The sequence below is a fragment of the Pseudophryne corroboree genome, unplaced genomic scaffold (genome assembly GCF_028390025.1).
Source record: "Pseudophryne corroboree isolate aPseCor3 unplaced genomic scaffold, aPseCor3.hap2 scaffold_868, whole genome shotgun sequence".
Lineage (NCBI taxonomy): Eukaryota > Metazoa > Chordata > Amphibia > Anura > Myobatrachidae > Pseudophryne > Pseudophryne corroboree.
The window spans coordinates 37,501-63,815 of NW_026970447.1; the positions used below are offsets into that span (position 1 = coordinate 37,501).

General features: G+C 46.6%; 1 protein-coding gene across 2 annotated transcripts in view; it reads left to right on the forward strand.

Moving 5' to 3' along the window:
* The window catches only part of LOC135043504 (gastrula zinc finger protein XlCGF26.1-like), an 8,835-nt gene extending 6,177 nt beyond the window's left edge, over nt 1-2,658 (forward strand). For both annotated transcript variants that reach the window (XM_063955127.1, XM_063955128.1), the window contains exon 2: nt 1-2,658. This exon is cut by the window's left edge. In XM_063955127.1, coding sequence (XP_063811197.1) covers nt 1-1,192 — 1,192 coding nt within the window. In that variant the 3' untranslated portion in view covers nt 1,193-2,658.
* The last annotated feature ends 23,657 nt before the right edge of the window (nt 2,659-26,315 follow it).

Genomic DNA, 26,315 nt, shown 5'->3' on the forward strand with positions numbered 1-26,315 from the left:
TGAGAAACCATATTCCTGTTCTGAGTGTGGGAAATGTTTTACATACAAATCAACTCTTGATGCACATAAGAGAAGTCACACAGGTACATCACCATTTCCATGTTCTGAGTGTGGGAAATATTTTGCACAGAAATCACAACTTGCTAGACATCAAAGAATTCACACAGGTGAGAGGCCATTTCCATGTTCTGACTGTGGAAAATGTTTTGCACAGAAATCACATCTTTTTGCACATCAGCAAAGTCACACAGCTGAGAAGCCATTTCCATGTCATGAGTGTGGGAAATGTTTTACACACAAATCAGATCTGGTTAGTCATAACAAAAGTCACACAGGTGAGAAGGCATTTTCTTGCTCTGAGTGTGGGAAATGTTTTGCCCAGAAATCAGAACTTGTTAGACATCAGCGAAGTCACACAGGTGAGAGGCCATTTCCATGTCCTGAGTGTGGGAAATGTTTTGCACACAAATCAGGTCTTGTTAGTCATAACAGAAGTCACACGGGTGAGAATCCAATTTCTTGCACTGAGTCTGGGAAATGTTTTACACGGAAATCACAACTTGTTAAACATCAGAGAAGTCACACAGGTGAGAAGCCATTTCCATGCTCTGAGTGTGGGAAAGGTTTTGCACACAAATCAGCTCTTGTTATACATCACAGAAGTCACACAGGTGAGAAGCCATTTCCATGTTCTGAGTGTGAGAAATGTTTTGCACACAAATCAGATCTTGTTAAACATCACAGAAGTCACACAGGTGAGAAGCCATTTTTTTGCTCTGAGTGTGGGAAATGTTTTACACAGAAATCACATCTTGTTAGACATCAGCAAAGTCACACAGGTGAGAGGCCATTTCCATGTCCTGAGTGTGGGAAATGTTTTGCACACAAATCAGGTCTTGTTAGTCATAACAGAAGTCACACGGGTGAGAATCCAATTTCTTGCACTGAGTGTGGGAAAGGTTTTGCACACAAATCAGCTCTTGTTATACATCACAGAAGTCACACAGGTGAGAAGCCATTTCCATGTTCTGAGTGTGGGAAATGTTTTGCAGACAACTCAGCTTTTGTTAAACATCACAGAAATCACACAGGTGAGAAGCCATTTCAATGTTCTGAGTGTGGGAAATGTTTTACACAGAAATCACAACTTGTTACACACCAGAGAAGACACACAGGTGAGAAGCCATTTTAATCTTCTGGAGTATACTTATCATTGCCATGTGTTGTTCTTCAAGGTTCTTATCATCTCTCCTATACTTTTTGCAATACACATGTTACCACAGTGTGAAATAATCAGGTGTCATGCCCTCATCTACCACTGCTATGCAGATGACCTGTCTTTTGCTCTGGGTACTGAGAACCCAGTACCAATCCTAAATGTCTAGCTGAGCTCCAGGTGTGGGTGATGCCAGTTCGCTGTGACTCAGTCCTGGTGAAACAGGTCCTTATGATAGAAGCTCACCAACAAAGGGCAGGGCTACAGCTCAGCTTTGCTACCAGCCAGACTTACACTTGGGGGTTCAGAATTACAAAATGCTGGTCATGTGCAGAATATTAGTGTCCTGGATGGTGGAGTGACACCATTAGACATCCGGTATCAGCCAGAATCAGATCCTCATATGTGGACCATAGCCAGACTCCAGCACTTAATTCCCTCAGAAGATCTACCTGGTGTCGTACATGCACTTGTATCATCTCATATAGACTACTGCAATGTCATCTACCTGGGTCTCCCAGCAGAAGAATTGCACCAGTTGTAGCATGTACAGAATGCAGCAGCCAGGCTGTTACCTAACTAGCCCGTTCCTGCCACATAACACCCATTCTCTGGTCCCTGCACCGGCTGCCTGTAAGATGGTGACTGGGCCTAATTCAGGTTGGATCGCAGTGTGTGATCCAAATGGAATTATTCTGAAAAGTTGCGGGCGCATCCACTGCACCCATCCTGTGCATGCGCCCGCATTTTCTGCGGAGGGGCCACAGAAAATGGGATTGCTTGTCAGGCAGAGGCGGTCACGAGGGTTGGTGGGCAATGCTCCATTTCCAGGGAGGTGCGAATCGGTGCGGGGGCAGTGTAGCGCGAACAGAGGGCAAAGGCGGACAAACGGACATCATCATGGTGGCTTTGTGACCTCACATGCAGCCGCTGTATTCGAGAAGAATGCGTCGGGCCTCCTGCGGGCACAACTGAGCTGCAGCAGGAGGCTTCACTAACTTCTACGATGAAGCAGAAATTGTGAGGCAATCGCATTTTCTGCTTCATCAGGGGGGAGGCGGCGGTCAGCATGCTTGGTGGCCTTGCCCTGTGATGGGCGGCCCCTAGCGCGCTAGGAAAAGGATTGCTAATTCTGCTAATTAGCAGCATCTGCAATCCTTACTGAATTAGACCCGCTATTAAATAATCTTACTGACTCTCCCAGCCTTGCATGACCACGGTACCAGAAGCAGCTTCTGCCTCCGTACTGCCCAAGCTTCTTCCATCTGTTGATGAAGGACTTAGCAGTACCATAGATTCCCAAGCAGTGCTTAGATGTCGGGGAGACAGGGTGGGTGGCAGTAGTGCAGTAGCGGGGGCTGCTGTAGGCAGTATCTATGTTGGTAAATGTCCCCAAGCAGCGCTGAGGTGTCAGAGCAGGGAGACAGGGTGGGTGGTAGTGGAGTCATGGGGTGGATGGCAGTAGTGGGGGGAGACAAGGGGTGAATGGCAGTAGTGGGGGTAGACACGGGGTGAATGGCAGTAGTGGGGGGAGACATGGGGTGGATGGCAGGGGGGTGGCAGTAGGTAGGGAGACAGGGTGGGTGGCAGTGGTGGGGGAGACACAGGGTGGATGGCAGTACTGGCGGGAGACAAGATGGGTAGCAGTAGTGGGGGGAGACAGGATAGTGGCAGTAGTGGGTGGTAGACAGGGCAGGTGGCTGCAGTGTAGTACTAGGGGCTGCTGGAGACAGTAAAGAGGTGTATGGGTCCCACACAGAACCAGTTGATAATTAGACTTAATGATGATCATGCTTCCTTATTTCTAGTTAATCCCTTATATGTGTTACTGTTATTTGCTGTGTCAGCCTTTATGTGTGTTCTGTGTAATAATCCTGAAAGTAGTGCTGCTACCGATTTCATATCATTTGTAGTAACTTGGAACAGATGAGATATGAGGTACACTCTAGAAGCTTATAGGGGGTTAATCAGAGATAAACACAGATGTGACATCACGCAGCCCCCCCAGAAAATCGTCCCACCCTGCCCGCGTTCACCCCTCAGGGATGCGACCACAATGTGTGTGTCTGTGTGGCCGCTGTGCATGTGCATTTTGCCACCACCGGGTAAACTGCTGCGGGCCACTATTGCGGCTGGGTCTGAATGACCCCCATAGGCTGTTGTGCAGAGTAAAGTATTTTTTAAGTTTAAAATATAGACAAAAATATGTGTATTAAAGATATGAAATAAAGTTGTTTAAAAGCAAAATATTTCCAGTTTAATTTTGGCTATATATAAACATAGATAGAATAGCAGCGCTAATGAAGTAATTTGTAAATAACTGATGATAATAGTAATAGTAATAATAATGAAGGTTTGAGTGAAAATTAATAACAATTTAATATTCCATATATTAAAAAACACTTAAAACAACGTATTCAGGCCCCTCATAAAATTAGTTACTCAATGAAACTACTGCCTATCTGGTGTAGTCCGTTCCTATTATAAAGGACTGGTGTAGATTTGGTGACACAAGGCTGGAAATAAACCAAAGGTGAAGTCCCACAGGGATTGTTACCACAATGAGCCGCTGGAGGTGTAGTCCCTTGAAGTTATCCTTTAGTTGGATTCAACCCAAGCAAGGGTTTTTTGGGGGGGTCCTCACTGCAATGTGGTATCCTCCTGTTATGGAGGGCGTTGATGGTAGTCACAATGGTTTTTATTCACCTCAAGTTCTTTGTAGATGGTCACACTCCAGTCCTGGTTCGGACACCCCAAGGCGGTTCAAGTTCCAAAGGATAAGGGCCAGGCCAGTGCCATCAGATTTACAAAAAATGTTGGGCTATCGTAAGTAAAAATACTAGGGAAACTGGGGATCCATGGCAAAGTTCATCAAGTGTCCATATCATAGGTTGTCAAAACTTCATCTTTGGTTCTTCCGTTGTCTGTATATATATCGTCTCGTCAGCTTCCTCGTCCAAGGGGGTCTTTGTATCTTGGAGAAAAGCAGAAAAACAGGTGAAAGAAACGGACCGTATAATCGCATTTTCATCACGTCATGGTTTCTAACATTGGGTCATATATCAAATCCAGGTTAATTACAGTTTCCTCACTCCTCAAACTCATCACTCTGGTACTTTGTTTGCACTTCATTAAAGACTGCCCGCATCTAAATATCAATCCAATCGATATAACAACACTTAAGATACATAGGAGGAACTTCCCAACATCCATTATGACTCCTTGAGCCCAGTCTCCCAAACCGGAGAACCAATTTCGCGGGTTCAACCATGACACCCAACCAGTCAGCTCCTTACCTACAGCAGCGAGAGTGAGATTGTGTTTTCGACGAAATTCCCACTTTAATTGGAGAATATCGTCCATCTTTTGGTCTATGACCTCTAACGGATCCTCGGTGCTATTCGTGATATACGTGCAACACTTCACGCCGTACTGTGTTGCCAATGTAACACAATATCCGCCCGTTACTGCTGTGAGGTAATTAAGAACCATCCTATGCTGAACTAGTTCTGTTTTGTAAGCTTGGAGTTCTCTTCCAGTGTATCTAAACGTGTCATCATACATTTCAGTGATATTATCTAACAAATTGGCGAGTGCGGAAATGTATCTATAATTCATCACTCCTCGAGCGGTGCGAGTGAAATCTAACGCTACCAGAACCTGAATCCCGGTGGATTCATGGATAAGATCGGAGGCCGGATGCTCTAACTTTTCTGACAGTTGTCTTTTAACTCGGTGCTCATAGTGAGTGTGAGTATAAGGAGCTTGGGCACCACGGTGTATGTCTTTCATTTTGTCATGTGTTACAGTCATTACTTCAGGCAATACTTTTCCAATATAACACAATCCTTCTGAGTTTGGGGCAAGCCACTTGTACGCCTTTCTCCCGCATATGAAATATGCATCATCGGGGAGAACATATGGGACGGAGAAGGACATGACCATGTTACAAACCTTCCAGGTGAAATCTCCTGACCCTAATTCTTCCATCTGCTTAATGCACGTTTCAGGTTGTACGACATGTGCACAGTATCCTGGTGATACCTCTCCAACTCTAGTAATCCTATTTCCTAAGGTATATCTATACCGGAAAGATTTTCCTCTACTGGCTATGTGGCGTACAAGTTCTGTATCTGTTGGCATTCTATCTGCTCTATGCGAGAAGGTCATGGTTAGGTTGCTCCACGACACTTCCCAATTTCCCGGCTTTCGGGAATTGGAGATGTTAAAACATAAGAGGGACCTATCCACATGGTATTGGTGGAGCTTCAAACTAGGAGGGCTGGAGATGTTAAACCTCCGGTCCACCGGTCTCCCACCACTTAACTCAAGTACCTCCCCAAACGTTAAAGGAAATGGTACTAGCCCTGATTTGCTATGACCTTGAGGTACTTGAGAGCATACCCAACAATCTGTTTTGTTTAACACGCTACCCACTAAGGAGTGATAGTCACTCAATGGATGCCGGTCTATATGGATATTAAAACTAGATTGGCATTTCTTTATGCATCCATCTTCAACCATATTGTCACAGAGCCTACAGATACAGTTTTCTTCAGCTAACAATCCGTCACAATTTCTTCTATGGTCAATGCTATCGGATCGTTTTCTGATACTCGCCTTTGCTTGTAGGTTAGGTTGATCTTGGAAAACTACGCCTCCATCATCATAATCGGAACCCGTTCCAGAACCTCTCTCGACCTCCATGGTACTCTCGCCGGAACAGACTGCTCTGGTCAACATCATGGTTAACAGGAAAATCCGGATCACAGTCTCTTGAGGCAAGTCCATCTTTGAGGAGGAAATGAAGAAGAATGAGAAGGGGGAAAAAGAAATGTTTAGAGAGAAGGGATGGGAAGTGGAGAAAAAATAAGAATTTACTTACCGATAATTCTATTTCTCGGAGTCCGTAGTGGATGCTGGGGTTCCTGAAAGGACCATGGGGAATAGCGGCTCCGCAGGAGACAGGGCACAAAAAGTAAAGCTTTTACAGGTCAGGTGGTGTGTACTGGCTCCTCCCCCTATGACCCTCCTCCAGACTCCAGTTAGGTACTGTGCCCGGACGAGCGTACACAATAAGGGAGGATTTTGAATCCCGGGTAAGACTCATACCAGCCACACCAATCACACCGTACAACTTGTGATCTAAACCCAGTTAACAGTATGATAACAGAGGAGCCTCTGAAAGATGGCTCCCTAAACAATAATAACCCGAAATAGTTAACAATAACTATGTACAAGTACTTGCAGATAATCCGCACTTGGGATGGGCGCCCAGCATCCACTACGGACTCCGAGAAATAGAATTATCGGTAAGTAAATTCTTATTTTCTCTATCGTCCTAAGTGGATGCTGGGGTTCCTGAAAGGACCATGGGGATTATACCAAAGCTCCCAAACGGGCGGGAGAGTGCGGATGACTCTGCAGCACCGAATGAGAGAACTCCAGGTCCTCTTTTGCCAGGGTATCAAATTTGTAAAATTTTACAAACGTGTTCTCCCCTGACCACGTAGCTGCTCGGCAGAGTTGTAATGCCGAGACCCCTCGGGCAGCCGCCCAAGATGAGCCCACCTTCCTTGTGGAATGGGCCTTAACAGATTTAGGCTGTGGCAGGCCTGCCACAGAATGTGCAAGTTGAATCGTGTTACAAATCCAGCGAGCAATCGACTGCTTAGAAGCAGGTGCACCCAACTTGTTGGGTGCATACAGTATAAACAGCGAGTCAGATTTTCTGACTCCAGCCGTCCTTGAAATGTATATCTTTAAAGCTCTGACAACGTCCAACAACTTGGAGTCCTCCAAGTCGTTTGTAGCCGCAGGCACTACAATAGGCTGGTTCAGGTGAAACGCTGATACCACCTTAGGTAGAAAATGCAGACGCGTCCGCAGCTCTGCCCTATCCGAATGGAAAATTAAATAAGGGCTTTTATAAGATAAAGCCGCCAGTTCTGATACTCTCCTGGCCGAAGCCAGGGCCAGTAACATAGTCACTTTCCATGTGAGATATTTCAAATCCACCTTCTTTAGTGGTTCAAACCAATGGGATTTGAGGAAATCTAAAACTACATTTAGATCCCACGGTGCCACCGGAGGCACCACAGGAGGCTGTATATGCAGTACTCCTTTGACAAAAGTTTGGACCTCAGGGACTGAGGCCAATTCTTTTTGAAAGAATATTGACAGGGCCGAAATTTGAACCTTAATAGATCCCAATTTGAGACCCATAGACAATCCTGATTGCAGGAAATGTAGGAAACGACCCAGTTGAAATTCCTCCGTCGGAGCATTCCGATCCTCGCACCATGCCACATATTTCCGCCAAATGCGGTGATAATGCTTCGCGGTGACTTCCTTCCTTGCCTTAATCAAGGTAGGAATGACTTCTTCAGGAATGCCTTTTCCTTTTAGGATCTGGCGTTCAACCGCCATGCCGTCAAACGCAGCCGCGGTAAGTCTTGAAAGAGACAAGGACCCTGCTGAAGCAGGTCCCTTCTCAGAGGTAGAGGCCACGGATCGTCCGTGACCATCTCTTGAAGTTCCGGGTACCAAGTCCTTCTTGGCCAATCCGGAGCCACTAGTATCGTTCTTACTCCTCTTTGCCGTATAATCCTCAATACCTTTGGTATGAGAGGCAGAGGAGGGAACACATATACCGACTGGTACACCCAAGGTGTTACCAGTGCGTCCACAGCTATTGCCTGCGGATCTCTTGACCTGGCGCAATACCTGTCCAGTTTTTTGTTGAGGCGAGACGCCATCATGTCCACCATTGGTTTTTCCCAACGGTTTATTAGCATGTGGAAAACTTCTGGATGAAGTCCCCACTCTCCCGGGTGAAGATCGTGTCTGCTGAGGAAGTCTGCTTCCCAGTTGTCCACGCCCGGGATGAATACTGCTGACAATGCTATCACGTGATTCTCCGCCCAGCGAAGGATCCTGGCAGCTTCTGCCATTGCACTCCTGCTTCTTGTGCCGCCCTGTCTGTTTACATGGGCGACTGCCGTGATGTTGTCCAACTGGATCAACACCGGTCTTCCTTGAAGCAGAGGTTCTGCCTGACTTAGAGCATTGTAGATGGCTCTTAGTTCCAGAAGGTTTATGTGAAGAGACTTTTCCAGGCTCGTCCACACTCCCTGGAAGTTTCTTCCCTGTGTGACTGCTCCCCAGCCTCTCAGGCTGGCGTCCGTGGTCACCAGGATCCAATCCTGTATGCCGAATCTGCGGCCCTCCAATAGATGAGCCCCCTGCAACCACCACAGAAGAGATACCCTTGTCCTTGGCGACAGGGTTATCCGCAGGTGCATCTGAAGATGCGACCCTGACCATTTGTCCAACAGATCCCTTTGGAAAATTCTTGCATGGAATCTGCCGAATGGAATTGCTTCGTAAGAAGCTACCATTTTTCCCAGGACTCTTGTGCATTGATGTACAGACACCTTTCCTGGTTTTAGGAGGTTCCTGACCAGGTCGGATAACTCCTTGGCTTTTTCCTCGGGAAGAAAAACCTTTTTCTGAACTGTGTCCAGAATCATCCCCAGGAACAGCAGACGAGTTGTCGGCATTAATTGGGATTTTGGAATATTCAGAATCCATCCGTGTTGCTTTAGCACCTCTTGAGATAGTGCTAATCCCATCTCTAGCTGTTCTCTGGACCTTGCCCTTATTAGGAGATCGTCCAAGTATGGGATAATTAATACGCCTTTTCTTCGAAGAAGAATCATCATCTCGGCCATTACCTTTGTAAATACCCGAGGTGCCGTGGACAAACCAAACGGCAGCGTCTGAAACTGATAGTGACAGTTTTGTACAACGAACCTGAGGTACCCCTGGTGTGAGGGGTAAATTGGAACGTGGAGATACGCATCCTTGATGTCCAAGGATACCATAAAGTCCCCTTCTTCCAGGTTCGCTATCACTGCTCTGAGTGACTCCATCTTGAACTTGAACTTTTTTATGTACAGGTTCAAGGACTTCAGATTTAGAATAGGCCTTACCGATCCATCCGGCTTCGGTACCACAAATAGAGTGGAATAATACCCCTTCCCTTGTTGTAGAAGAGGTACCTTGACTATCACCTGCTGAGAGTACAGCTTGTGAATGGCTTCCAAAACCGTCTCCCTTTCGGAGGGGGACGTTGGTAAAGCAGACTTCAGGAAACGGCGAGGTGGCTCTGTCTCTAATTCCAACCTGTACCCCTGAGATATTATCTGCAGGATCCAGGGATTTACCTGCGAGTGAGCCCACTGCGCGCTGTAATTCTTGAGACGAGCGCCCACCGCCCCCGAGTCCGCTTGAGAAGCCCCAGCGTCATGCTGAGGCTTTTGTAGAAGCCGGGGAGGGCTTCTGTTCCTGGGAAGGAGCTGCCTGTTGCTGTCTCTTCCCTCGACCTCTGCCTCGTGGCAGATATGAATAGCCCTTTGCTCTCTTATTTTTAAAGGAACGAAAGGGCTGCGGTTGAAAAGTCGGTGCCTTTTTCTGTTGGGGAGTGACTTGAGGTAGAAAGGTGGATTTCCCGGCTGTAGCCGTGGCCACCAAATCCGATAGACCGACTCCAAATAACTCCTCCCCTTTATACGGCAAAACTTCCATATGCCGTTTTGAATCCGCATCGCCTGTCCACTGTCGTGTCCATAAAGCTCTTCTGGCCGAAATGGACATAGCACTTACCCGTGATGCCAGTGTGCAGATATCCCTCTGTGCATCACGCATATAAAGAAATGCATCCTTTATTTGTTCTAACGACAGTAAAATATTGTCCCTGTCCAGGGTATCAATATTTTCGATCAGGGATTCTGACCAAACTACCCCAGCACTGCACATCCAGGCAGTCGCAATAGCTGGTCGTAGTATAACACCTGCATGTGTGTATATACTTTTTTGGATATTTTCCATCCTCCTATCTGATGGATCTTTAAGTGCGGCCGTCTCAGGAGAGGGTAACGCCACTTGTTTTGATAAGCGTGTTAGCGCTTTGTCCACCCTAGGAGGTGTTTCCCAGCGCTCCCTAACCTCTGGCGGGAAAGGGTATAATGCCAATAATTTCTTTGAAATTATCAGCTTTTTATCAGGGGCAACCCACGCTTCATCACACACGTCATTTAATTCTTCTGATTCAGGAAAAACTATAGGTAGTTTTTTCACACCCCACATAATACCCTGTTTAGTGGTACCTGTAGTATCAGCTAAATGTAACGCCTCCTTCATTGCCAAAATCATATAACGTGTGGCCCTACTGGAAAATACGGTTGATTCGTCACCGTCCCCACTGGAATCAGTGCCTGTGTCTGGGTCTGTGTCGACCGACTGAGGCAAAGGGCGTTTTACAGCCCCTGACGGTGTTTGAGGCGCCTGGACAGGCACTAATTGATTGTCCGGCCGCCTCATGTCGTCAAACGACTGCTTAAGCGAGTTGACGCTATCCCGTAATTCCACAAATAAAGGCATCCATTCAGGTGTCGACCCCCTAGGAGGTGACATCCTTATATTTGGCAATTGCTCCGCCTCCACACCAATATCGTCCTCATACATGTCGACACACACGTACCGACACACAGCAGACACACAGGGAATGCTCTATACGAAGACAGGACCCACCTAGCCCTTTGGGGAGACAGAGGGAGAGTCTGCCAGCACACACCAAAAAAGCGCTATATATATAACAGGGATAGCCTTATGATTAAGTGCTCCCTTATAGCTGCTTTTATATTAAAATATAGCCATTAATATGCCCCCCCTCTCTGTTTTACCCTGTTTCTGTAGTGCAGTGCAGGGGAGAGACCTGGGAGCCGTCCTGACCAGCGGAGCTGTGAAAGGAAATGGCGCCGTGTGCTGAGGAGATAGGCCCCGCCCCTTTTTCGGCGGGCTCGTCTCCCGCTATTTATTGCATTTAGGCAGGGGTAAATATCTCCATATAGCCTCTGGGGGCTATATGTGAGGTATTTTTAGCCTTTTTTAAGGTTTTCATTTGCCTCCCAGGGCGCCCCCCCCCAGCGCCCTGCACCCTCAGTGACTGCGTGTGAAGTGTGCTGAGAGGAAAATGGCGCACAGCTGCAGTGCTGTGCGCTACCTTTAGAAGACTGTTGGAGTCTTCAGCCGCCGATTCTGGACCTCTTCTGACTTCAGCATCTGCGAGGGGGCCGGCGGCGTGGCTCCGGTGACCATCCAGGCTGTACCTGTGATCGTCCCTCTGGAGCTGATGTCCAGTAGCCAAGAAGCCAATCCATCCTGCACGCAGGTGAGTTCACTTCTTCTCCCCTCTGTCCCTCGTTGCAGTGATCCTGTTGCCAGCAGGAATCACTGTAAAATAAAAAACCTAAGCTAAACTCTCTAAGCAGCTCTTTATGAGAGCCACCTAGAATTGCACCCTTCTCGGCCGGGCACAAAAATCTAACTGGAGTCTGGAGGAGGGTCATAGGGGGAGGAGCCAGTACACACCACCTGACCTGTAAAAGCTTTACTTTTTGTGCCCTGTCTCCTGCGGAGCCGCTATTCCCCATGGTCCTTTCAGGAACCCCAGCATCCACTTAGGACGATAGAGAAACAATAAAATGGAGTGGGGAGTCGACAACTGCTTTCGGTCTTCAAGGCTCAGGTGCCGCCTCAGTCCTCCTGGAACAGACACTCCAGTGATACAACCTCTACCGTCTGTTCCTTATCACGGGACTTCTCTGGATCAGCAACCTTCTTGCAGTGGGATGAATGGACCCAAGTCTCTCTCTCAGCAACCTTCAATGCTGTGGTGCTAGTCAATAAGACCTGGTATGGTCCTTCCCATCTGTCAATAAGACAACCTGAGCGTAGAAAATTTCGTATCATTACATAATCCCCAGGTTCAATGTCATGACAATTACTATCAGGTAGATCAGGAATCACTAACTTCAGATTATCATTCTGATTCCTCAACTGTTTACTCATGTTAATCAAGTATTTTACAGTTACTTCATTGTTACATTTCAAATCATCCTGGGGGTTAATCATGACATGCGGTTGTCGACCAAACAAGATTTCAAAGGGGGACAGATTAAGAGGGGACCTGGGAGTGGTTCTGATGCTGTATAGTACAATGGGTAAAGCTTCTGGCCATGTCAATCCTGTCTCTGCCATAACTTTACTCAATTTATTTTTAATAGTGCTGTTCACTCTTTCCACCTTCGCACTCGCCTGTGGACGGTACGGAGTGTGCAGCTTGCTATCAATTCCCATCAATTTACACATTCCTTGAAAGACATCACCTGTAAAATGGGTACCCCTATCACTTTCGATTATTCTAGGGATACCATATCTACATACAAATTCCTGCACAATTTTCTTAGCTGTAAACATAGCGGTATTTGTAGCCGCTGGAAATGCTTCGACCCAATTCGAGAAAACATCTATACAGACAAGTACATATTTCAAATTCCGACAAGGGGGTAATTGTATAAAGTCAATCTGTATTACCTGAAAAGGGCCGCCGGCAGGTGGGATATGGGATGGTTCTGTAGGTATTGCTTTTCCAATATTCTTTCTCAGACAGGTAAGGCATGACATTGCTCTTTTACTCGCATGAGAGGAGAATCCTGGGGCGCACCAGTATGCTCTTACCAATTTGCACATTCCCTCCTTGCCTAGATGAGTCAGCCCGTGAGCTGCTTCAGCCAGACATGGAAGATATGCTCTGGGGGCCACTGGTTTACCATGTCCATCCGTCCAGAGCCCTGAAGACTCCTGGCCATATCCCTTTGCCTTCCAGACCGCTCTTTCCTGTGTGAAACACAAATTTTGCATTTCACACAACTTCTGTGTGTTGATTGTATTGAATACCATCAGTTGTGTGGTGTCTGTCTGTATGGGGGTTGCAGCTGCAAGCTTTGCAGCTTCGTCTGCTCGGCTGTTACCAAGTGATACTGGGTCTTGGCTATACGTATGTGCTTTACATTTGATAACAGCCACTCTGTCGGGTTCCTGTATCGCTGTTAGAAGCCTTTTTATGTGACCTGCATGCGCTATCGGTGTACCAGCTGCCGTCATGAAATTTCTGAGGCGCCATAGGGCTCCGAAATCATGAACTACCCCGAAGGCGTATCTAGAATCGGTGTAGATATTGGCTGACTTCCCCTTAGCCAATTCACATGCTCTGGTTAGGGCGACCAGTTCAGCAACCTGGGCTGAGTGAGGTGGGCCTAGCGGTTCCGCTTCTATGGTGTCTTGGTCATCTACGACTGCGTATCCAGTACACAAGTCTCCCGAGTCTGACTGTCTATGACAACTACCGTCCGTGTAGAACGTGAGTTCTGCATCTTCCAGTGGATTATCACTGATGTCAGGCCTTGCGGTAAAATTTTGGGTCAAATATTCCATACAATCATGTGTATCTTCCTTTGTATTAAATCCTCCTTCCCCATCACTCTCACCTTCCACCCTTTGTGCCTGACCAGGCACACCTGGGAGATATGTTGCAGGATTTAATGCAATGCATCTCCTTATGGTGATGTTTACTGGGGCCATTAGTGCCAATTCCCATCTTGTAAACCTTGCTGATGAGACGTGTCTGGTTTGGGCAGAATTCAATAAGGCTGATACCGCATGTGGCGTATGGATTGTGAGGTTGTGGCCTAGCACGACATCTTCGCTTTTCGTCACTAGCAATGCTATCGCCGCAACACTTCGCAAGCATGTGGGAAGGGATCGCGCTACCGTGTCTAGCTGAGCGCTGTAGTATGCAACTGGCCTGCTGGCATCACCGTGTTTTTGGGTTAGTACACCTGCTGCGCACCCAGCACTTTCTGTTCCGTATAGTTCAAAGGGTTTCCCATAGTCTGGCATACCTAGTGCAGGTGCCTGCGTTAGGCATTGCTTGAGTCTCTCAAATGCTGTTTCGGATTCGTCAGTATGCGAAATCTTATCAGGTTTGTTTGAGGAGACCATTTCCTGCAAAGGTAACGCCAATATGGAAAACCCTGGGATCCAATTACGGCAATACCCACACATTCCTAAAAACGTTCTGATCTGTTGCTGGGTTTGTGGCAGTGTCATGTCTTTAATTGCTTGGATTCTATCAGCGGTCAGGTGTCTCAGTCCTTGTGTTAGACAGTGTCCCAAATATTTTACCTTAGCTTGGCATAATTGCAACTTGTCTTTGGAAACCTTATGTCCTGTGTCTGAAAGATGAAACAGGAGCTGTTTCGTATCCTTCAGAGAAGCTTCCAGTGAATCTGAACACAGTAGTAAATCATCCACATACTGTATCAATACTGATCCACTCTCCGGTTGGAAAGACTGTAAACAATCATGCAAAGCCTGAGAAAATATACTTGGACTATCTATGAAACCTTGGGGTAATCGAGTCCACGTGTATTGGACTCCTCTATATGTGAATGCAAACAAATATTGGCTGTCAGGGTGCAGAGGTACCGAAAAGAATGCGGAGCAGAGGTCAATAACAGTGAAAAATTTGGCAGTGGGAGGAATTTGCATTAGGATGACAGCTAGATTTGGCACTACGGGGAACTGACTCTCAACTATTTTGTTAATCCCCCTTAGATCCTGCACTAGCCTGTAACCCCTCCCCCCACTCTTTTTAACAGGGAAGATGGGACTATTGGCTGTGCTGGACGTTCTTACCAGAATGCCCTGTTATAGCAAGCGCTCTATCACTGGGAAAACTCCTAATTCCACCTCTGGCTTCAGAGGATACTGTGGGATTTTTGGAGCTATCCTACCATCTTTTACTTGTACAACTACTGGAGCTACGTTTGCCATTAATCCAGTGTCCTGTCCATCTTTTGTCCAAAGTGACTCTGGTATCTGGGATGTCATTTCTTCTACTTGGGATGGGTTCCTATTTGTCATAATGGTATGTGACATTAATTTTGATGGGGAGTCTAACATGTCTCGTACTTCTTGAGCGTGATTCTCAGGTATGTCCAAGAATACACCTTCAGGAGTACAATAAATGACGCACCCCATTTTACACAATAGGTCTCTTCCCAGGAGATTGGTTGGTGCCGATGCAGCCAGCAAAAAGGAATGCTTGGTATGCAAAGGTCCTATTGTAATCTCGGCTGGCTTGCTAACAGGGTAGTGTTGGACTACTCCTGTTACTCCCATGGCTGGAACTGTCCTACCAGTGGTTCTCATGCCCACTGTCGAATTTATCACTGACTTGGCCGCCCCTGTGTCTACAAGAAAGTTTAAAGTTTTACCAGCTACGTTGATTGCTACCTCTGGTTCACTCCCAAGGCTTGCAATCAACTTCACTGGTTGCAGATTACAGGTATGGCCACACCCCTATTGGGTATGGTGACCTCCCTGAATCCCGTTGGCAGCAACTACTTGTGGGGGAGTTAGCTGGGAACTACCAGAGGCATGCCAGTCTCTGTTCGGGGGATATCTTTTTGTTTCCCCTGTATGTGGCTCAAAACTCTGCTTCTGTGGACCCTGCTCCCAATGTCGTGTGTTGTGTCGTTGTCTAGGGGTTTGAAAAGATCTTTGTACATTCTTGATTCTACAGTCTCGTGCATAGTGTCCCTGTCTGTTACAAGAAAAACATGTTATCACAGTTGACTTACCCACAGGATTCGGTGGTACATACGCAGGCTGCCTTGTGGTCAGCGCCTGTATACTTACTGACATTAACTTATCACTTTGCGCCTCCCTGTGTCTAGTGATGTTTCTGTCGTGATCAATAGCAGCCTCTCTCAATGTGGACACTGACAGACCTCGCCAACATGGTTGCGTGGTCTGAACCCTAGCCTTTAATGTTTCCTTTAAACCATCCATCAGTACAGATACTGCTACTTCTTGATGGTTTGGGTTGGTCTTAATGTCTTCTATACCGGTGTATTTTGCCATTTCTAATAGTGCCCGGTGGAAATATTCTGCTGCCGTTTCGGACTCTTTTTGTCTAATGGAGAATATTTTGTTCCATTTAACAACGGCTGGGAAATACTCCTTTAGCTGTAAATTTATCCTTTTGTACACATCTGTAAGCGGTACATCTTTATCTAGTCCACAATCAGCTAAGAATAGAGCTGAGTCGACGTTGGAAGGTAAACAAGCTCTTAGCCGTATCTGCCAATCTTTGTTGTTGGGTTCTACAGTGTTACCTAGATCCCTGATGTATTTTTGGCTAGCAACTAAGTCTTTCCTGGGGTCAGGAAATTCGGACACTATGGTTCTTAATTCCATTCGGGAAAATGGAGTGTACATGGCAATGTTCCTTATGGGAGTGGCTCCTGATACATCTGTTTTCCCATTCGGAACTGCTATTACCCTAACAGGAGTAATTCTAACAACCTCATCCTGTGTAGATTCTACAGCTGGTTGTGGTACAATCGTTTCAGTATAGTGCATGGTGCCGTACTTACCCGTTGACACGACCTCACCTATCCCTCCGCTAGGGGCCTTCACTAATCTCGTGGGTGTTGCTGTGCCTACTGTGGTCTCTGCTATTGTGGCTGCGAGAGAGAGCGCTGAAATTGTTGCTGAATCGTCTTCTTGATCACACTCCTGAGGAAAGTTCAAGACAGGGTACAACTTGTACGGGTTAATACTTGCATGAGTTACTTGGTTAACATCATTAACATTTACATGGTTGCTAAGTGTTTGTGTTTTACACCCCAGTGCGTTTTTCTCCGCAATCAACTTCTCTCCTGCAATGTATGGTGGTGGCGGGGCTGTGGCTATCAGTTTCCTGACAGCCCCAGATCCCGCCGCCTGAGCCAAACCTCTCTGTATCTCACCTTCCTGTTGCCACAACTGTAAATAATCATGATGCTGAATTCGTCTCTTTGTTGATTTTACGAGACATATCCTCCTCCTTAAATTTTGTAACACTTCTGGGCTGAAGCTACCTATTCTTGGGAATTTGTCCCTGTCTTGTACAGTCATTCTCTCCCATTCATCACATAAAACTTCTGTGTGACTTCCGTATTTTTCACACATTATGTAGCGTGCCGATCCGACTGGTCGGTTCACTGAATCAACCTGAACCAAGGTTGATTGCCCCCTACCTGAGCAACTGGCCCCCATAGTCTGCAGGTGTTGCTTATTCCTCCTTGGATTTCTGTATCAATGTTTTCAGCAAACCTTTACAGACAACCAAACTACTCACAATAGGCCGGCGGTGGCGGTTTACCGAGTACCCCACTCACTCGCTCACGTCGACCAATACGACCTGATCACACCGATATGGTGCTGGCGTACTCGACCTAGAGCCCCTATGAAACCTTCTGTTTACTGGAACATGCGAGGGTTACCCGAAGGACACTTACTCTTTCCAGTAAAGGTGGGGTTGTTAGATAGTTCCTGAGTGACCAGCGAACTTCCCTTTCAAAAAATAAAAAAAATTACACAAATCACGTCAGAATGTACAAATAGCGTTTGTGACCCCTTTACTCTAATGGTATTAGGTCAGATTACTAACTATTGCACACAATTACGTGCGGTACAATCGTTCAGTACACAAGCAACTACTTCTTATGTACTGAGAGATCAATGGAATCGACAATTTCGGCTGCGAATTCCTTCAGCCAGAGCTTTCAATGGCCTATATGGGTCTCACACCAACCCCCGGGGTTGTGCTTCTTTTACCTCTATATAGCGGACTTTCTTGTACCTTGTGACCTCCTGGTCTGTTACTTTATGACCTCCTGGTCTTGTTACCTTATGATCCGCTATACTCTAATGCTCAAATATTTATTTAACTAAGGATGCCTCCCTAGCCACCGTATATGTCACTTACACGTATGTTCCTGACGAGTACCCGACTTTCCTTGTGGTTCCACCTTAAAGTTGTATAAACTTATGTATACAAAAACACACTCACTCAACACATGTACACTTTTGCTTCCACTTCTATTTCTGCGCAGAAATTTTTCTTCAGACCAGCTGTGTTACCAATTAGGAGCAGGATCTATTAATTTAAATTTCGGATATCCAAAAATAGATTTGCGTTATTTACCGCGTCGCGTTATCTACCGCTGTGCGTTACTTATCGCCTTTGCGTTACTTCAACTTATCACGACTTGGGCTACGTGGGCGTAACCGGACGCTACGCTGCGTAATGTACGCTGCGTGCCTCGGCCTTTGGATTGCGTACGCAAGTCTCAGTTAGGGACACGTGTACGCAAAGCAAAGATCCACCGTAACACAATTTATACTTTTATCAATGTAAATGATCCCTGATCATCTACTGCACACCACACTGACTTCGCCTTATCTCCCAGGCAAATCGTGTGTTGGTCTATACTTTAACTATTACCTCTATTCTTAAACTATGAAATAACAGCAAATCTCTTTTTAGCACTTTTCTATCAACTATAAAACTGGCAAACAGGATAATGATATACGAAAATGAAAAAGAAATGCAGATATGTATGTGTATGCATGCGTGTATACGCAAGACAGAAGAAAAATAAAGTTTCAAAAGACACAAGCGTTTTGTTCTTACCTCCGGTTCCCGGATTCCTTCAGCACTCTTTATCTAAGCGAAGCAGACGCTTATCCCGTCAGCACTGTGAGACAACCTCCCGCCCTTTGCTGAGGGATAATGTCTGCTGATCTACCTAGTGCAGATATGTGAAGGACTGGACGGCCCCCAATTGATAAAGCTGAATTCTTTTATCGTATATATAACCCTATATGAGGTCTAAGAACACTGTACGCTGTTTACTTAAGAAGTACCGTAAGGGTACGCTAGTTGCGTAACGATCGCTCAGCCGTAGGCGAGACGCTCAAGCGTCACGTTCGCTCACGGCCCAGAGATCACTGGCAGGCACGCTATTGGCTATTGACTAACGTAACGATTCGCTATGGCGTAGCGGACGCTCGAGACCACGAGGAGGTCACCAGCGATGCAGACGCTCTCAGCGCTATACCTTTATACTTTAAACAATGTGATACACAGTATACCTTAATGTGAAAACAGGGTGTAAGTGCAACCTTGTGTAACCTGATTAACTATAAACCTGCTAGAGCGTCACCGACGCTCTGTGAATACTTACACTATGAGAAACTACACAGATACTTGTTTAGGGTCCAAAGCCTATTATATGTATTATAACTTATATACTTGCAAAAAGGAATCACAGTACAAATGATACACTACCATATAACAGAGACTTCCTAACCAAAATAACTACACATGAAATACAATACAAAACAGTACAATCTAACCAAGGGAAAATATGAGAGAAAGAGAAGAGAGAGAGAGAAAGATGAGAGAGATGAGAGAAATTGGCTCACAGTAAGACAATATGATTACGGAGAGAAACTTACGCACAAAGGGGTACGATCGCATGCGCCTCGATATCCAGCTCCCGATTATCAGCAATGAAAACCGTTGTTGAGAGAGTGAAGTTGGATATGGTCGGCCTGCCTATTTATGCCCCACACACAATGCAATCTAATGGTCCCTACAATCTCATAGTTCATTGGACGCAGGAACTCGGCTTCGTACTGTAACCAAAGGTCATAGGTTGATTCATACAGGTGGGCTGTGACGATTTCAAACAGCTCAGGTGGGTGGGACACTGGGTTTCCCGCCGCATACCTGAGTAAGATTAAATAATAGTAATGGACATAAACTTCTTATGTCCATAACTATTCGCACGAGCGATTAATACGCTCCAAACCAACACCGGAATATTGCTATTTAAATACTCTTCCGATGGGTACCAAACACTGCTGTATGACTCCTGTTAGACCCTTCGTACAATACAAAGAGGGATTCCTCCGCTCAGGAACATGCTATGTTAACCAAACTTTCAGAATCTATCAAAGGGACCAGGATCTATAAACTACATTAATTGGGAAAGTATGGAACTATTGAGTCGCACGCTACGACTACATACTCTTTACCGTAAATACGCATAGCGGGGTGCGAGCGGGTGCACGCAACAGCGGGTATGCGCTATCACGGGAAAGCGCACGCATGCGCAGCGCGGACCAGTGTGAGGTGCAAATATGGCAGTGTGCATAGAGATATTTTTCTGACTTTGACATATTTAATGGAACAATACATATATATATATATATATATATATATATATATATATATATATATATATATATATATATATATATATATACACAGTTAACCAGTTGTGTAAAGGCTATGTATAACTCATTGTGTAGGGGACAGGTCAGTGCTGTGTAAACCATAAAGCCAGAATATATAATACATATGACATATCACTCTTAATACAAGTATCAATATCTGGTCTGTATTTTATTGAATATAAATACACAGGATTCTGGTATGCATGAATGTGTGTTAAGTACACAATGAAGAATCTGCGTATCTTTAGCTATTGTATCGTATCTGGATTCTTGTTTGTTAGAGCAACACGGGACCAAGACGCAATTGTTCGTGTTAGCAATTGTGGCAAACATCGGTATTTACACATTCACTCAGTCCAAGGTCTATCTTCCATGGAAACAATGGCTGTTAGGACAGAGCAATCTGATACTGTATGTTACACACTATAGGAATATGTATTTCTGGCTGTAATACATTTGAGTGTATGTAAGAAATATTTGCTATTTTGGTACAGTATATTTATTAACAAATGCATCTTCTACCATAATGCGCACAGTAACTTGTCGTTACGGTCATTCGCACCCCCTACCGTATTAGCCATTAGCATGCGTATTTGATGCAGGCATCGTAGACGCATCCATTGGTAAATTCCATAGTGTATTCTAAATATCAAAATATGCAATTTAACTTTGACAACTTGTAGGTGAATTAGGGTTGTTGTATTTAAAAAATAGACTTACCTGACCCTGGCCTGGAAATGTCCATGTATGAAGGTATGGGAGATACCTGCTTCAGTTCCTTCTACTTATATTTGGGAGGTCCGGTTGTTTTGGGGGAATTAGCAGCAAATAGTAAATGATACATTGTCTCCATAATGTCTCGCTGACCCTCTGATTCTTACACAAATATGTTACACAAAATGACATTTGCATTAACTACCATTAATTAAACAAGAAAAACACACAATTTTAAAAACCCAAAACTTTATATATAAAAAATAGAAGAAAATCACCAATTCTGGTCTGGACTCATTGACTCTATCATGAGAACAAGAGTCTTTTTAGCAAGGACTATACCAACAGTAACCAGTAGAGGAATCAGGCGTATCCCACAAAATATCAGCGCTGCCACCATACATTGGGGAGAGAAGATAAAGTGCAGATTTCTGAACAGTGCTTTTAGAAGGAACACAAGAAGTGTATAGATCACAATCCGGGACAATGAGGTCAAGAAACCAACGCTGTGGTACTAATGACCCCAATACAGGTCACTTGGAGCAAGAGACTAGGGTAAGGGCAACAACAATTTTTCAAACAGCTAAAAAAAACAGTTTGAACTTGTTTTTATTATACATTTAAAAAAATGAGGATCGTCCAGTACAGAGGACTGTGTACTCCGCATGTCTAAGTACATACCACTGGATGACGCGCTGGAATGGGAGGAGGGGGTGGGCTGTATGGGTCCAGCGGAAAACAGCTCATCTGTTGAGGGTTTCCCAGCACATAATACATGGGTTGGTGATGTGGGTGGGGGCACACTTGGGAGACAGCGCCTGGCAGGTGGTGTTATCTCACACGCCTCATTAAGAGATTCTTTTATTTACACGTGAGGTAGCATCAAGAACCAGACGCTTTTAGATCTTTTGATCTCATTCATCAGTCGCATCTCCGCAGCGATGTAATTGCCAAAAGTTTGTTCCAAGGGGGTAATTCTAAGTTGATCGCAGCATCAAGTTTGTTAGCAATTGGGCAAAACCATGTGCACTGCAGGGAGGACAGATATAACCTGTGCAGAGAGAGTTAGATTTGGTTGGGTTATTTTGTTTCTGTGCAGGGTAAATACTGGCTGCTTTATTTTTACACTGCAATTTAGATTTCAGTTTGAATACACCCCACCCAAATCTAACTCTCTCTGCACATGTTATATCTGTCCCCCCTACAGTGCACATGGTTTTGACCAACTGCTAACAAATTTGATGCTGCGATCAATTCAGAATTACCCCCCAAGTCCGGGAGCCTATTAAGAACCTCCTCAGCGAGAGAAAAAAACTGTTGTGAGCTGGGCGGGGCAGAAGTGGGTTTCTGGATGACCACCGCTATTTCAGGGGTCGTGGCTGTGGGGTTGGTCATCCACTTCAGTTGCCTCGCTCATGGAAGGCTCCACTTCCAGCTCCTGTGTAATATTGTGGCCGGAGAGACCAACCAGCCACACGTGTAATGGCGGCTGCGGCACTAAAGGTGTTAACCCTCATGCCCTGCACCATGTTGCGGACAATAGGCGCTTGGCGTCACTGTTAAATGTACTTACGGCGCTGGGCGCAGACTGTTTAAAAATATGTTTAATGATGTATCTTAACATGTCATATGTAGTGCTCTGTGCACCATTGCAGGAATGCATGTTTAAATGTATATTTATTTAAGATGTGGTCACCTGTATATTTAAAGGAAAAATGCACTTACTATAGATGTCTGAATAATCATCTCCCCTTTTGATGTGTAAGTTCCTTAGAGAAAGATGCTCTCCTTATCCCATATGTAAAGTAGTTCTGGGCTTGGAACCTGTTTCATGTAACTGATTTAATTGATATACAAATCCTGAATGGTAGATGCAGGAATGAAGAACAATTGTTTGGTAAATCAAATACAAACCGTATTTGAAGCTATGTGTTAAATGTATCAATGGTGAAGTGTAAACTCCCAGGTGGTAGGAATTGGAGTTTAAATTATACAAAACTTTGTCTGTGTGTGGCAGGAAAAAGGAAATAGCTTTTTTGCACTTACTGGCAACCTTGTAAAATGTAATTTTATTTATATTTTCTGTGATAACCTGATTGGTTGGATAAGACAGGGAGGCCTGTGGTACTGTGTGTAGAACTGAGATAAAAAGAGGATGCCGGTGAGCCTCAAAGTGTATTGTATTGTATTGTACCATCTTATTCTGCTGGAACATCTTGTTGTATGCTGTTGCCCCTAGCAATAGGGATGAGTCTTTTTAAAGGCTATTATTTAGCAAATAAACATCATCTGCCTCAAGAAGATTGCTTCATCTTGTGACCTACAGGGTTATGCCAAACATAGCCCCGTCCTCCGGCTGTCCAGGGAAGCACCTAACGTCTCCAAGTTCCGCCTTCCGCCAGCTACCGGTAGCGGCCTAGTCAGGTGACTAGTGGGGATTCGTCAACACCACACAGGTGTGGTAAGGCAGTGTGTCGGCACATACAGAGCAGAACCGTGGTTCCAAACGCCACGGCAGGTTAGGAGTTTGGTGGTGGCAGCATAAACCCACCCACAGCGCAGTGGGTGGAGTTAGTAACAGGCGGTTACTGACGGTAAGCGGGAATCCCCTATGTGGACAGGCCTCGTGTGACCTGACCTTCCATTCTGTGCGCAGGAGACGGGACGCGAAGGCGGTGAGTGCTTTTGTACAGAACGGTCCTGTCACAGAAATTGGTGGCATAGTGGTGGGATAATCCCAGGCGGCTTTTCATCACCCGATTGGAGAAGCCGAGTTACTCAGGAGAGGAGTAACTGCAGCGCAGGAGAACGCACAAGATGGCGGAATTCAGCGGAATGTCCAAGGATGATCTGGAGATCGTGTGTCAGGAGAAGGGTGTGGATATCCCTTTCAACGCGTCCAGAAGCGTCATGAAGGCGGCGCTCATGAGCTTGGAGGAGTCCCATCGGGCAGAGGTGGAGAGCACTGACGGCGTCAGCTTTGCAGAGGACGGCCCACTAGTGGACCTTCATACGGAACTGGTGAGACCCACAAGCCCCGACCCTTCTAGCAGCAGCCATGTTTCCCAGCAATCCCTAGCAGGGCCAGGATCCCAACGTCCCAGGGGGGGCGGCCCGGATACCCTAGCAGATCGGCTAGCGGAATTGGGGGAAAGAGCAACAGAGCAAGAGCGCTTGATCATCATCAAGTTGTGGCGTTATAAGCGGGCACCACAGGCCGTGGTACCCCGGGAGCCGTTGTCAGCTGTTGTACACAGATCAGGACGTGTCCAGTTTGCCAAGTTTGCAGACAGTGATGGGGACATTGATGGACATTTGCAAGTTTTTGAAAGGACTTGTAAACTACACGATCTACCCAAGTCAGAGTGGGTAAGACACCTTGTGCCCACTCTGCATGGAGAGGCCTTGGAGGCCTATCGAGGAGTGGCCACGGAGGACTGTGGGGACTACGACAAAGTCTCACAGGCTCTCCTCCAGCAATTCTTCATCACTCCGGAGTCTTACAGGAAGAAGTTCAGAGACTTGCCCAAGAATCCTAGCAGCACCCATGAGCAGTTCGCCACCCAGCTGCGGCAGTATGTGGTGAAGTGGGCGAAGGATTCGGAAGCCACTACATGGGACGCCCTGATTGACCTGATCTGCAGGGAGCAGTTCTACCGCAGGTGCGTCCCAGAAGTGAAGGAGTGGGTGCTAGACCGAGAGCCACCCAGCTTAAAGATGGCTGCCCAGTTAGCCGACAAGTATGTGGCAATTCGGCCACACGGGCAGAAGCGCCCAGCCAGCAGCCAGCTCCAAAATACTGTACCACCAAGGGGATCCCCCTCTTCAGCTCATCACTCCCAAAGACAAGCATCTTGCAACCCGGGTGCTCTTGGCCAGCCACCGCACCGCAGCGTCTCTGCAAGTGATCAGAGATCATCGGTGCCACGACTGGAGAAGAAGTGCTACGGCTGTGGGAAAATCAGACATCTGAGGATGCACTGTCCTGCATCCCAAGCACCCCAGACTCGTGCCCCAAATACGAGTGCTGTAGCCCGGCTTGCTTGTTTGACGAGTGGAGATGAGCCTACAGAGACTGTTCCCCCTCCAGTCAGTCCGATGGAGTGTGGCGAGAGATAGGTGCACTCTGCGGAGAGAGTCACCTGCATGGCCAAACAGCCCCTACACAACATGTGGAGGCACCTGCAGCCGGTCCACGTGGGACCCCTGCAGGGGGAAGGCCTAAGAGACTCTGGGGCCTCAATCACTGTGGTGAGCCCCCACCTTATAGATACTGCTGCAGTATTGCAGGGTCGCACTGCCAAGGTCACCCTGGCAGATGGAATGGAGAAAGAGGTTCCCATGGCAAGAGTCTACCTGGACTGGGGAGCTGGACCAGAGTTGCGAGAAGTTGCCGTCATGGATGGTCTCCCAACTGATGTGGTCCTAGGAAATGATCTGGGTGGTGGGATCGTCGCTACGTTTGTTGGCGCCATTCCCCAGAGTCAAGTTCCACAACCACCGTTGACATAAGCTACTCCAGCACAGCCCAGCCCAGAGGAAAAGACTACAGCTGCTAGACAACTGCCAGCACAGCCAACCACAGCATCAACCAGCCCAGAAGGAAAGATTACAGCGGCTAGATCGGTACATCGACCCCGCCTGCCTTTTGCCTCTGGTATGCCTACGTTCCCTATCAACGCAGAGGATGTCGGTTCCAGCTTGTTTGATCCTGTGGGGGTGCCCAATGATGCTCCTGACCCCAGTGGTTTGCCAACTCCGGCGGTGAGTATGAGAAACCACACTGACTTTTCCATGACTGACCCCTACCAGACTGACCCTAGTAGTCCCCACCTAGATCCCCCTGTAGAGTGTCCCAATTTAGGAGAGATTGAGGGCCACAGGCAGAAGTTTAGGGAGGCTCAACTCTCTGACCCATCCCCGAAAGGCATGAGGCGCCACTCTGGCAGCGGCCTTGGCAGGGTTGGGGCAGGAAGTTTGACCTGGCGGGAAGGGTTCAGGTACAGGGTAGCCAGGAAAGTGGGAGGGTATAGACCAGATAGGGAATGTGTCCAACTGGTCCCCTCAGGGAACGTTCCTGTGCAACAGGTGTCGGTTGCCAGCGAAACCCCTTTGGACAGTAACCCGGAGACAGACCGTACCCTGAAGTGCCTGACACAGAGCATACCCTGGTCTGGAATGTTGGATGACGCCCAGACCAACTGTAAGGCTGGTGCCATGTGTTGGCAGCTGGGGCACTCCAGCGGTTGTGTTGTTTCTGGGCCTCTGCCCATAGGAGAACCCTTGCAGCAAGTTGATGTGGACATAGCAGGTACCCTGCCTGTGCGCAGTAGATCGGGGAAGA